The 12,030-nt window shown below is 52.7% G+C and overlaps 2 protein-coding genes across 5 annotated transcripts; one reads left to right on the top strand and one right to left on the bottom strand.

Annotated features, from left to right (window-relative positions):
• Positions 1–734: 734 nt before the first annotated feature.
• On the bottom strand, positions 735–2,615 carry THAP11 (THAP domain containing 11). The gene has a single exon (XM_045533549.1). It carries the CDS (start codon positions 2,371–2,373, stop codon positions 1,432–1,434), a length of 942 nt encoding a protein of 313 aa, XP_045389505.1. The 5' UTR covers positions 2,374–2,615; the 3' UTR covers positions 735–1,431.
• A 459-nt stretch (positions 2,616–3,074) lies between these two features.
• On the top strand, positions 3,075–11,968 carry CENPT (centromere protein T). Of its 4 annotated transcripts, XM_045533548.1 has the most exons (14): positions 3,075–3,314; positions 5,312–5,406; positions 7,655–7,745; positions 7,882–7,969; positions 8,089–8,185; positions 8,309–8,445; positions 8,576–8,612; positions 8,813–8,955; positions 9,644–9,805; positions 10,072–10,404; positions 10,656–10,749; positions 11,285–11,461; positions 11,549–11,653; positions 11,735–11,968. In XM_045533548.1, exons 2-14 carry the CDS (start codon positions 5,399–5,401, stop codon positions 11,856–11,858), a joined length of 1,596 nt encoding a protein of 531 aa, XP_045389504.1. In that variant the 5' UTR covers positions 3,075–3,314; positions 5,312–5,398; the 3' UTR covers positions 11,859–11,968. The 4 variants fall into 4 exon arrangements, with proteins under 4 accessions (XP_045389504.1, XP_045389502.1, XP_045389503.1 ...); XM_045533546.1 differs by lacking the exons at positions 3,075–3,314; positions 5,312–5,406 and adding an exon at positions 6,342–6,535; XM_045533547.1 differs by lacking the exons at positions 3,075–3,314; positions 5,312–5,406 and adding an exon at positions 6,352–6,535 and having other exon boundaries at positions 7,691–7,745.
• The last annotated feature ends 62 nt before the right edge of the window (positions 11,969–12,030 follow it).

Genomic DNA, 12,030 nt, shown 5'->3' with positions numbered 1-12,030 from the left:
GAGCCTGAGAAGTGTCTATTTGTGCCTCAATACCCATAGAAAACCCATGGCTTTAAAGGCATTTGACTCTCCCCATTGGCTATGAGCTAAATTACTTGGAGCTATAGACAAAAATGTCACCCTCACCTCTCCAACATCTGATCTAAAGAAAAACAGAGGCGGCCAAGAAAATGAATCAAAGGGTCACAAATCCCAACTCCTTAATGCCAAGGATCCAGCTCCTTCACACTGAAGGTGTACCAAGGTCAAGGTTTCCGTACAAGAGTCCTTGTGCCTGAAGAAGCCACGGCTGGCTCCAGCTGTGGTCTTCACAGGTTTATTAAGGAACTGCAAGCACATGTGTACCAGATGCTGTGCTAGGCCTAAGGCATGTAAGGGTTAGCAAAATTCAACCTCAGCTGAGAATTCAAAACCCTCAGAGGTGAACTATTACAGTTCAGCTTAGTTCTCAGCTGCTCTTTCTTGTCAGAAGGACACTCAGAGATAACCCATGAACAAACTGTGACCATTTGGTGCAGTTTCCAAACTCTTTAGGGTAAGTTGGGCCAGAACTCTGAGGACCGTACAAGGCCAGGATCCATATGCTTAGGAGGCCCTTTACAGAGAAATCTGGTCATTGGAGCATCTCTACTTTCAGGGTCAGCCAGGTCTTTCAAATAGGCTGAGGCCTATTTCCCCAGGTTTTAAGGACATTTCAGCTAAGTTTTTGTAAAAATAAAATAGCGAAACCCAAATAAAAACCTTACTTTTTGTTTAATTTGTTTTGCCAAACAAACACAGTGAAAACTTTAGTCTGACTAATTGTACAGAAAATAGAATTTGTAACCAGTAGCAAACAAAACAGGATAAACCTAAGTCCCCGGCAAGCTGGATCTCCATCAGCAGGTTACCCAGACCCACTCATAAATGGCCCCCAGGGGAGGGAGGTCCCAGGAAACAGAGGCACAGATCTACCAGTCCCCATCAGAATCAAAGGCTGCACCTGGGAAGGAAAAGCATGAAAAGGAGGATAACTGACGTTACTTGGATGTCTTATCAATACACAGAGAAGAGTTATCTCTGATTGCTTGCCAACCTTAAGGTGTGGCTTTTCCAAACCCATAGACCTTGGGCATCCCACCTGCATCCCTAGGGGGTAAGTTTCAAGTTCAGTGGTTCTGAAGCCTCTGCTTAACCAGAATCTGCAACATAAACTGGGGAGGAAGGGTAGACAAAGTCATAATTGCTGGTGTCACCAGTGCAGAGTCTGAGGCCCCAGCCCGCTTCAGGAAGAAACAAGTGAGGGTGCCAAATCACCAGCAAGAGTCCAGCTGCCTTAAGCCTCAGTACTGTACACCAGTGTCCCTGGAGTATAGAGGAGTTCAACAGCGGCCTGAGGTTCCCCTAGGCTGGAAGGGGTCCACGAGTCCTGCAGGCCGCAGGGGGACCCATTCACATTCCGTGTTTCTTGCGGATGACAGCCATGGCAAGCAGCCGATCCTTCTCGCGCAGTTCTTCGCGCAGCTTGGCCTCGGTGAGACGCAGGTGGCGGATGCTGCCCTTCATCTCTTTCATCTTCACTTCCATCAGCGCCAGGATGTCCCGCTGCTCATTCAGCTTGCGCAGGAGCTCCTCCTCCGTGGTGCCTGACGACAAGGAGTACGAGTGGTCGGAGCCAGTATCAGGGAAGCCTTCTTCCCCTACCACCACCAACTGGGGGCCCATAGGGCATTCAGCGGCCTCCAGCCCTGCTGTAGCAGCCTGTAGCTCTGAAGCGGCGGCCGCGGCGGCTGCGCCCTCTGCGGCTGCGAACTCCACTTGCACTGTAAGGTCGATGGGTTTCACGTCTTCTCCGGTGGGAGTGGTGGGCGCCGGTGGCACGGATCCCGGAGCCTGACTGCTATCTACAGCGGCCTGAAGGGTGAGGAGCACGGCCGCGGAGGCAGACACCAGGTTAGGCTGCAGCTGGGCGGTCTGGGCAGTGGAAGTGGACGGCGACGACTGCTGCTGCTGTTGCTGCTGCTGCTGCTGCTGCTGCTGCTGCTGCTGCTGCTGTTGCTGCTGCTGCTGCTGTTGCTGCTGCTGCCGGCGGCGGGCAGCCGCGGCCCCCCCGGGTCTGCGCGCTACCTTGCGCTCGTTGACGCCGCGCAGCGGGAAAATGGTGGGGACGCGCACCGTGTAGGTTTTGCGGCCGCCCTGGAAGTGAACGCTGCAGAGACGGTGGCCCGTGGTGGGCTGGAAGGTGGAGAAGCACCCACTGACGCCGGCACGGGACACGTTCTTGAGCCAGAGGCGCCGCAACTCAGCGTCCTTGGGAAACGTGTAGAAGTGCAGCGCCTTGTCCCGGTGCGAGTTGTTGTAGCAGCCTGGCACGCAGCACGTAAAGCCAGGCATGGCTGCGCCGCAAGGCCCGGCCCGGCCCACCGGCCTCCTGCGCCCTTCGACGGCCCGGTCGGTCCCCCGCCGCCCGCCCCTCGACGGGCGGCGCCGCGCGAGGCCTTGGGAGGTCTCCCACTACTGCCGCCCAGCGCAGCCGGTCCGACCCGGCGCCCCAGCCCAGAATACGCTTCCTGCCGGCCCGCGCCGCGCCGCCAGCCCGGATGCCCGCCTGCGCTCCGGAGTCGGCCCCGGGGACGCCGCGAAGGACCGCCTGGGAAAGAGGACTACGCCCCCCACAATGCACCGCGCCCAAAGCCGCTCACTTCCGGAGTGGGGGTTTGCTTATTCCGGCCGCTTTCCAGGGCACCACGATGGCCCCCGCAGAGCAGATTTGTCCCCGCATTCGGCTTGTCCCCGGCGGGAGACAAAAGTGTATGCGGTTGGAACGCTGTCGCCTGGACTGCCCCTCACAGGGACCCGGAATCTTGATGGTGGGGGGGGGGGGCCTTGCGCGCCTTGCCAGTGCGCAAGCGCTCTGGGTATATGTCCACCGAGACTACAAGTCCCGTGATGCCTCGCGCTGAAATCAGAGGCTGCGGCCCCGAGCGCCACCTAAAGGAGAGATCCGGTTACTGCGGACCAGAATTCGGGCGAGGTTGTGCGGTGTCCGCCCAGAGCGGTCCCCCAGCCCGAGGCGCTTTTGAGTAGGCGGCATTCCTGCGGGGGGAGGGAGAGGAAATCTAAGCCTCAGCGTCCCGAAAGGCCTTGGAACCCCTTTCTTTGCGTTGGGGACTGTCTCCCGATTCCGCCGCTGCCTGCGTTGACTCATTTACCGACTTAAACAAAGTCACCAATAGGCGTCTTACTATGTGTCGTGCGCAGTGCAGTGAGTTTCGGGGAGCCAGACTGACCCGGCCTTTACCCCTTCTGGATCCTGACCACCTAGAGGGATGAGGGTATGTTTTTTGGAAAATAGATGTGAATGCACGCGAATGGATGTCTAATCATAAATAAACGCTCCAAAGCAATGAACAGGACACAGGAGAAAATGAGGGGCGGAGGCCCAGGAGTATCAAACAACGAAAAGCTTGGGCGAGGACGAGCAGCCAATTCTCGCCGCGGAACCCAGCCTGTAAGGCCCCGAGGCAGGAATGAGCTAGGTTCTGCACCTAAAGAGCTTGAAAGGGGGTGGCCAGAGTAGCAAAAGGGCAGAAAGATATCGAACTGGGCCATATTAAAACATATGGGGTTTTATTTTGCAGGCGACTGGGAGCCGTTGAAGGGTTTTAAGCGAAAGGATTTGCATTGTAACAAGACACCTCCCTCCTCCCTCGACTTCTTTGGGGAAAATATTTTAAACAACAAGAGAGGTTGTGGAAAACCAGGGAGGAGCCAAGTAGTAGGTCCAGCAGGGGAATTAACTGCAAACTAGCCCTCTTTTACTGAATTCCCCCTTTCTCTCACTTTTTCTTGCCTTTCTTAACCCTTTCTCCTAACTCTCCGTCCTCATTTTTTTCTCTCCTGATAACAGATCGCAAGCATGAAATGGAAACCCAGTATATATTACTTCTAATTACAGTATTTGAAATAAAAACAAAATAGATCAGGTACTTTTTTTAATAAAAAATTTGTTGTTCTTTATTATAAAGTGGAACTATGCTGAAAATGTTTTAGAAAAATACAAGAAAATGGGAAAAAGAGAACTTTTTCTAGTCCCAACACCCAAACATTAACATTACATTTCATTGTGTTTACAACCAATGTGATCCTTGGTTATTTGTGTGGGTTTCCACTGACCTATAATGGTAGAAGATCCCACTTCTCCTGTCCTGTGCAGCTGAGGTCTACAGCTTGAACCCCTTGAAATCTAGAAATGCACTATTTTGTGTAGCCCACGGTAAAAGATATGCATTCATTTGGATGAATCATTTAAACAACAGTACAAACACGAATGCATGCTTTGTTACATGTTTAAATTTTTATAAAATGCATGCAGTAGAGATAAAATTCAGTAAAAGATCATTGTATCTGTTATTGTGTATTTTCATCGTCATACAGTCACTGATATGGTTCAAACCCTACCTATCTCAAGACTCACCTTGGTCAAAAAATGGTGAGAAGTCAAATTGATATACTTTCTTTATGCATAGAACCTTGGAAGATTATGCTCAATAAAACTCTGCTTTCCAGTACATAAAATCACCTCTAATCTACAATTTATCTTCTACACTCAGAGCATATCTGGACTGCATGGCTTTCTCCCCGCCCCCCCCCCCCGCTGCCCTGCCCACCCTCTATCTTGTCACCTCGGGAGAAAGGCAAGAACCTCGTCACGTGTCTCCCTGCTTTGAATCTTGCCTCTCCTACAATCTGTTCTTCACAAGGCTGCCAAAGAAAACCTGATTATGTCATACCTCTGTTTAAATCCCTCCGGTTGTTTCCTATTCCATTTAGAATGATATCCAAACTCTCCCCCACATAGTCTTGCAAGACCCCACATAGTCTGGCCCTTGCCAATCTCTCTCACTCCCTCCTCCCTTACTTCACCCTAGTGTTTTTAGGTTTTTTTCTAAACAAGGAGTAAATATAAAGTTTAATTCTGTGAACACAGAATGTTACTGTGCAAAGACTGAAGCTAATGTTCCAAACTGTTTTGGAAGATTTTTGTGTTTTCTCCATATCAGTTCAAGGTTGTACTAATAAATAAATAATTTTAAAGTTCATTTAGGTGGTTGATAATGACCATGGAAATGTGTCTGCAAACGGCTAGCAAATTAAATCAGGTAACACAGAGATCAGATCTAAATGACAAGGAATGTTGATATGCTGTTCCTCTACAGTTCTCTTAATTTTGAGAAGCAAGAATCTAATTTTTTCCTTTGTTCCATTTTTAACCCAAGCACAAATATGTTCATGCCTGTCTCAAGTGTCTGATTCTTTACTCCTGATCTAGGAGCAGATTCTGGGAAAAAGAATTCCACAGGAGACTCAGAAACTAAATTCCAATTCAGTTGCCATGAAAATTTAAGAAAGGTGGGGGATGACCAGGTAAGGTGGCTCATGCCTGTAATTCCAACAATTTGGGAGGATTCCTAGAGGCCAGGAGTTCAAGTCTAACCTGGGCAACATAGTAAGAACTTTGTGTCTACAAAAAAAATTTTTATTTTTGTTTTTATTTTTATTTTTTTCAACAACCCATTTCAAATGTCAAAATTTTTTTTTTTTTTTAAATTAGGTGGGAGTGGTGGCATGGGACTATAGTCCCAGCTATTTGGGAAGCTGAGGCAGGAGGATGGCTTGAGGCCAGGAGTTCTAGATTGTAGTGAGCTATGATCATACCACTTTACTCCAGCCAGGGCCACAGAGTGAGACTCTGTTTCTAAAAAAAATAAAAGAAAAATTAAGAAAATGAAAGGTGGGAGATCGTGAAGCAGTAAAAATACAGAAAACACTAACATAATATGGTAAGCATCTCCAGCATTAACAGAACTTTTGAGAGCCAGAATTCATTTCCAAATTGCACTTGTTTTAAGATCATAACATCTATGCTGGATCACAGTCTACTAGCCTTGGAACCTGCAACCTGGTCTCTTCTGATGAAATACAGACCCTACAGACAGCTGTCTTTGCAAATGCAAATCTGACCACGTCACATATAGGATACAATTCTTTTTCCTGGCCCAAGTGTCTCTCCTCATCTTCACAGAGGGAGATGTGAATGAGAGGCATTTCTGATGCTCTGGCTTACTATGTGTCAGATCCTAAGTTAAACATTAACTCCTTGAATCATTACAAGACCCTTATTAGGTAGGTATCATCCTCAATTTACAGATTAGAAACCAAGAGTTGGACTGGTTGCATAGGTTTGCCCAGGCTCACCTCCTCTAAGGCTGCCTCCAAAGGAGCCAGTTTGCAACGACCGCTGTCCACGTCGTGAGCTTCGGCGGGGCAAGAACTACAATTCCCGTGGTGCTGTGCGGCAGCATCGCGAGAGTACCTTAAATGCGGCGGCGGGAACGTGGCGCCTGCAGCAGGCTGGGCGGTTGGGAGGGGTCGCTTCAGAGGCGATGGCGGACCGTGGCACCCCCAGGGACCCTACGCCGCGTACGCTGCTGCGGCGCGTACTGGATACCGCGGACCCGCGGACCCCGCGGCGACCCGGGAGCGCTCGAGCTGGGTATGTGAGAGCGCTGCCCGAGTATGTGAACAACTAGAGGAACAGGGGAGTGGGGTCTGGGTAGGATCCAGCGCCAACCCTGTCAGAAGAGGGAAACTTGAGTCTCGAGAGATGGGGGCCCCGGGCTCTAAGAACTGGCTCCACCGCCCTAGCCTGGCTCAAGCCAGCTGTTTGTGCCCCGCCGCCAGGGCTCCAGGCAGCCGTGCCTTGGGGCCACAGAGTCTTCGGGGGGTCGGCCTCTGGAGGCGAAGGACCGGCACTCAGAACCTGACCCTCTCTTCTCTAGGCTGCTTTCCCCCAAACCAGCCTGGGGTGTGTCCGAGTGGTTCCCACCAGCCCTGCACATTCAGTTTTGCTGTCTCTGTAAGCTTCCAGCCGGGAGATGGGAAAGGAGCTAGCGAGCACAGTTGGGCAGAACTTGGCAGACAGGAACTGGAAAGATGCTTTGCTGGGGAGCAGGGAATTTGGCCTGCCTTAGTGGGAGTGTGGGTGGGTGAGGGCTGTGGTGAGCTCATGGTGCAGTGGATGCAGAAGTTGGCATCTGCCAGACTGGGACAATAAGGTTCCTTTATAGGGAATGGGCAGCGATTCAGTATAGGTTTTAGACTTACCCGTGATGAGGTGGTAGCTGTTACCTGGGAATGTTTATGTGGCTCTGGAATCTGAGAGAGATTGGACTGGAGAGACTAGGGCTGGGGTAAGGTTGCTGTCAAACCCTGACAAGTACTTAAAAGGTTTAAAAATACTTAAATATCCTTGGATTGTTATTTTAATGTCTAGAATGAATACTCTTCCACTTGCTCCTTTTGTCTGTGTGGCTAACACTTATCTCTTATGATTCTGCTAAAGTCATCTCTGTGAAGCCTTTCTCAGACCCTTCTTCTGGTTCAGTCATGTTCCCTTTCTCTTCCCATACCCCAGGGCTCATCTTCATCCACACCCCTGTTGACATAGGGCTGGGAACGGGGCTATGGGAGGGGCAAGTGGTTTCTGGTTCCCTGGCCCTGACGGAAAAGGGCTTCAGAACAAGACCCCTGGTGAAGGCACGTCTTTGCATCCTCTGCCCCCTATACACACATACACACACACACATTCTCAGAGTCACTGGCCTTTACACAGTGCCCAGAGAGCCCTGCTTGAAACACCTTCTTCCAGGAGGCTGAGAAGCCAAACAAAGACGACTGCCAGACGGAATTCCCGTGGAGCCAAGGTAAGTTCCCAGCCCACTGAGCACTACAGGCCCTTGGCTGCCTTAAGGAGGCCCTGAGGTCTAGCTCTGCTCTAGAGCCCTCGAGGAAATCTCAAGGCAGATGAACAGACTGGTTGTTTGGTGCTTTTGCCCATAGTCTGGAGGCAGATTGGCCCATGCTCAAGCCAGTGGGCACCTGGAGGAACAGACACCTCGGACTCTGCTGAAGAACATCCTACTAACTGGTGAGTGGGTGCCGGCCTGCCAGTCAGGGTCAGGCACCAGTCCAACACCAGTCTTGTGGTATCCCTCATTCAGGGCAGCCTGTTCTGTCAGCCGCACCCTCTCTTTGGTGTTTCTGCAGCCCCAGAATCTTCCGTCCTGAAGCCAGAGTCAGTGGTGAAGCCAGTGCCAGCGCCGAAAGTGGTCCAGCCCCCCAGACGGGAAAGCAGTCGGGGCAGGTGCACGGTGAACCCCACCCTTGGACTGGGCTATTGGGAAGCTCTGGTCAGGGAAGCCTTTGGGGGCCTCAAAAGTTAGAATTGGTCTTCCTGGTCTTTCTAAGATAAGCTCCATCCTTATAGCCTGGAGCTGCAACTTCCTGAGCCTGAGCCCCTCACGACCCTGGCTCCGGCTTTGCTGGCCCCTGGCAGGAGGAAGCAGAGGCTGAGACTATCAGTGTTTCAGCAGGGAGTGGACCAAGAGCTGCCTGTCTCCCAAGGTGAGGCCCTGGACACCACCTGTTGCTAACCTCGCCCTCCTGTCCTCTGGAGAGCCAGAGAGGGCTCTCACAGGCCTGGATAACTTCCCATAGTTTCTTCTTTTTACATTTTCTTACCGGTCACTGATAGAGCCTCGTGGGAACGCTGATGTCTCATCCCTCGCCAGGTGCTGTTCCCTGTTCTGGGGGTTGGTGGAGGAGAAGCTTGGGGAGGGAGGTGCCGACTGATATGGAATCCTGCCAGGTTTAGCCCCACAGCGTGTTGGCTGTGTTCTAAGATGGGAGCCCCACCACAGATGGGGGAATCCTAGAGGAAAACTGGGCCTCAGGCACCTGACTTTCCTTTGTGCCTCCTCCTTCTCACCAGCTCCCTCAACCTGACCTTTGCCACACCTCTTCAGCCACAGTCAGTGCAGAGGCCTGGTTTGGCCCGCAGACCTGCCACTCGCCGAGCTGTCGATGTGGGTGCCTTTTTGCAGGATCTGCATGATACTTCCTTGGCTCCTCCAAGTAAGGTTGAAATTTTCCCCTTCTGGCCTTTAGGGAAAGCTCACTGCTATGACAGATAGGAGGTTCTGCCAAGTCAGGGTTGCATCCCTCTTGGTGGGGTCAAGAACAGTGAGCAAGCCTGGTCAGTAGGTCTACAAGGAGTTTCTGCTTTCTTTCCGCAAGGTGCCCCTTGGTGGGGCCCAGTCTTTATCCCTTAGTGTCTTCGAGGACCCATATCCTTGAGGAGCTATAAGGTGAAGGTAGGAAAGGGGTATGATGTGGTGGTTGAAGCTTATTGGAGGTTGAAAGGGACCAGGTTTCAGGGTTAGCTGGCCAATGAAAACCGACCTGGGAGCTTGATTGTAGAAGACAAGTCAAGTTCACCAGGGTAAGAGGAGTGTTCTGAGCAGAAGGAGCAGAGTGAGAAGTAGAGAGCAGAGGCATGAGTGAGCAGAGGAGGGTGGGGTGGGCAGCTGTGGAGGCCTAGGAATGCCAGGCTAAGGAACAGGAAGGTAAGCAAGGAGAGCTGTGGAAGAGAGAGAAGGCTTCGAGTGCTAGGTTGTCTTCTGTCTCTGAAGGCCATGGGGCCCACTGTCTAGGTCCTGGTGACTCTGGGTAGCAGCAGGGGGACGTGGAATGCACTGAGTGTCAGCTGGCCCTTGACCTCCAGGTGACAGCCTCAGAAGCCCTGTTTTTACTCTGCCAACAGACATTGTGTTGGAGGACACCCAGCCCTTCTCCCAGCCCTTGGTTGGCCGCTCCCCCAGTGTGCGTCGCTCCCTGCCGCTCCCCTCTCACAAAGGGGCTGAAGACACTGAGAGGGCTGCCAGTCGCAGGACATGGAGCAGTGGGTCTGCGCCACGGAACAACAGTGAGTATGTGGAGCAGGTAGCCTGGAGCTTAGTTAGCTTGGGTGAGAGTTGGCAGTGATGGTTTTCCTTCCTCAAGTCCATCTGTGGGTCCCTTGTCCATCTGAGAGCAGAGTCCATGTTAGGCCAGGAGACTCCAAATTCATATCCTGGTGCTGCGTCTGGCTTCATCTCCTAAGTGGGCAGGGCCGGGTTTGCTAGTTCATCTTTACACTTCCCAGAGCTTGGCCTGCTGCTTCTGCAGCCTGTATTCTCTCCCCTCATGCAGGCCCTGGGAAGCCAGCTCAGTTTCTGGCAGGAAAGGCAGAGGAGGTCAATGCCCTTGCTCTGGGCTTCCCGAACACCAGCAGTAGTATCTCTGGACATGGAGTAGAGCCCTTACAGGATGGAGTTTGTGAGGAGGCAGAGAAAAGGATAGAAGAAGAACAAAAAGGATTGAGCATGAGTGAAGTGAAAGAGGCGACAGGAACACAAGGACCTTTGGGGGCAGAAGAGCCTGAGGGATACATGGAAGTGACAGAAGCAGAAGGATCCCTGGGGGCTGTTGAGGCTGAGGACCCAGAAGGATCATCAGGGGATGAGGACACCTCTGGTAGGACAGGTAAGACACCCAGTGCAGGGACCAGGGGGTGACTGGTGACAGCTGTGTTCAGGCCCTGGCACATAGAAGGGGCTTGCCTGGGTGGTGTTTCTGGGCACTGGTAGTGTTAGGGGGCCAGGGAGACTCTGAGGAGCACCTGCTTGGCTGGAGCTAGGGGGAACTCTTGAGAAACAGGACAAGGAGACTGGACCTGCAGGACTGGGTTAGATGGTCAGCCCTGAGCCACCTGTGACCCTGCCCTTCCTCTGCAGCAAGCCCAGAGTTGGCCTTCAGCACCCCAGAGTTTCTCCAGCCCAAGCAACTTCATCAGCTTCTTGAGCCAGCCCCCCAACCTGGCGCAGCAGTGTAAGATCCCATAACCCCGTTCCCTCGTGGGCCTCTTGGGAAAGAGGCAGGCAGTGAGGTTGGCATTGGGCGCCCCAGTGTACACAGGGTCATCCCCTTCCCACAGGTATGCAGATTACCCAGCAGAGCAACCTGAGGAGGGCTCACTGAGCGCACCTCTGTCATCCTGGTGCCTGCCTCTAGGGGCTTAGAGGAGTCTGGGCAAGGGGGAAGTGCCTTGGTCAGGATGTAGTCAGAGAAGGCTTCCTGGAGGAGGATTAGCAGAATCAGGACAGGCTGCAATAGCCTGAAGGGAGAGAACGTCCATTCTGAGGCCTGGGGTCATGGACCTAAGCAAGTAGCAGCACAGATGATGAGACTAGAGTAGCACATTGGGTTGACTATAGAGGAACGGGGTCCCAGGGAAAGACCAGGTCTACGTGGACCCTGACTCCACTGCCCCTCATCAGTACGTAGCTGGAGCTGCTGGTCCAGGGCTCAGCAGGAGCCTTCGGGCAGTTATAGTTCAGCTACCTCTGTCCATTCCTGCCCCCAGCTTATCTTTGGAGCCTCCAGAGCCTCTGTCAGCCAGGCTTCTCCCTAGACCCCGAGCCACTGGCCCCAGGCCCCGCCAAGATCCCTACAAGACCGGACTGAGCCACTATGCTAAACTCTTTAGCTTCTATGCTAAGATGCCCATGGAGAAGAAGGCTCTTGAGATAGTGGAGAAATGGTGAGTCCTGGACACTCAGGGTGGGAGAGGAGCCCCAGAGGTCATGAACAGACTGTTGAGTCTGCTCTATCCCAACCTTCCTGGCAGCCTAGATAAGTATTTCCGGCATCTTTGCGACGACCTGGAGGCATTTGCTGCCCATGCTGGCCGCAGGACTGTAAAGCCAGAGGACCTGGAGCTGCTGATGCGACGGTGAGCGGGTGGAAGGGGGAGGTGCTGGGTGTGAGAGTGCTGGTGCTGATTCCATCTGTCCCTTCTCTTCCTCTGCTGCAGGCAGGGCCTGGTCACCGACCGAGTCTCGCTGCATGTGCTTGTGGAACGGCACCTGCCCCTGGAGTACCGGCAGCTGCTCATCCCCTGTGCATTCAGTGGCAACTCTGTCTTCCCTGTCCAGTAGTGGCCAGGCCTCAACACTTGCCCTGTCCCCACCTGGAGCCCCTTGATACCACTTACTCCTTCAGGTCTTTTCCCCATCCCCCCAGCATCAATAAAGTGTCACAAACAGAATACTGGTGCATGTCCTGGGGCCAGCCGGGCAGGGACTTAACCCCTTCCCCACAATTCCCCAG

This window comes from Lemur catta, chromosome 20 (assembly GCF_020740605.2).
Source record: "Lemur catta isolate mLemCat1 chromosome 20, mLemCat1.pri, whole genome shotgun sequence".
In the NCBI taxonomy this organism is placed as follows: domain Eukaryota; kingdom Metazoa; phylum Chordata; class Mammalia; order Primates; family Lemuridae; genus Lemur; species Lemur catta.
Note: the sequence above shows the minus strand (reverse complement) of the source record. Positions and strands in the feature narration are given on the sequence as shown.

What these genes read in the sequence shown, in the direction of transcription:
- THAP11 (XM_045533549.1), bottom strand. Translation starts at nt 2,373, where the DNA reads ATGCCTGGCTTTACGTGCTGCGTGCCAGGCTGCTACAACAACTCGCAC.
- CENPT (XM_045533545.1), top strand. Translation starts at nt 7,506, where the DNA reads ATGGGAGGGGCAAGTGGTTTCTGGTTCCCTGGCCCTGACGGAAAAGGG. An exon ending in GAAGAACATCCTACTAACTG is followed by an intron (nt 7,970 to 8,088) that starts GTGAGTGGGTGC and finishes GTGTTTCTGCAG; the next exon opens with CCCCAGAATCTTCCGTCCTG. An exon ending in CTGGAGCTGCTGATGCGACG is followed by an intron (nt 11,654 to 11,734) that starts GTGAGCGGGTGG and finishes CCTCTGCTGCAG; the next exon opens with GCAGGGCCTGGTCACCGACC.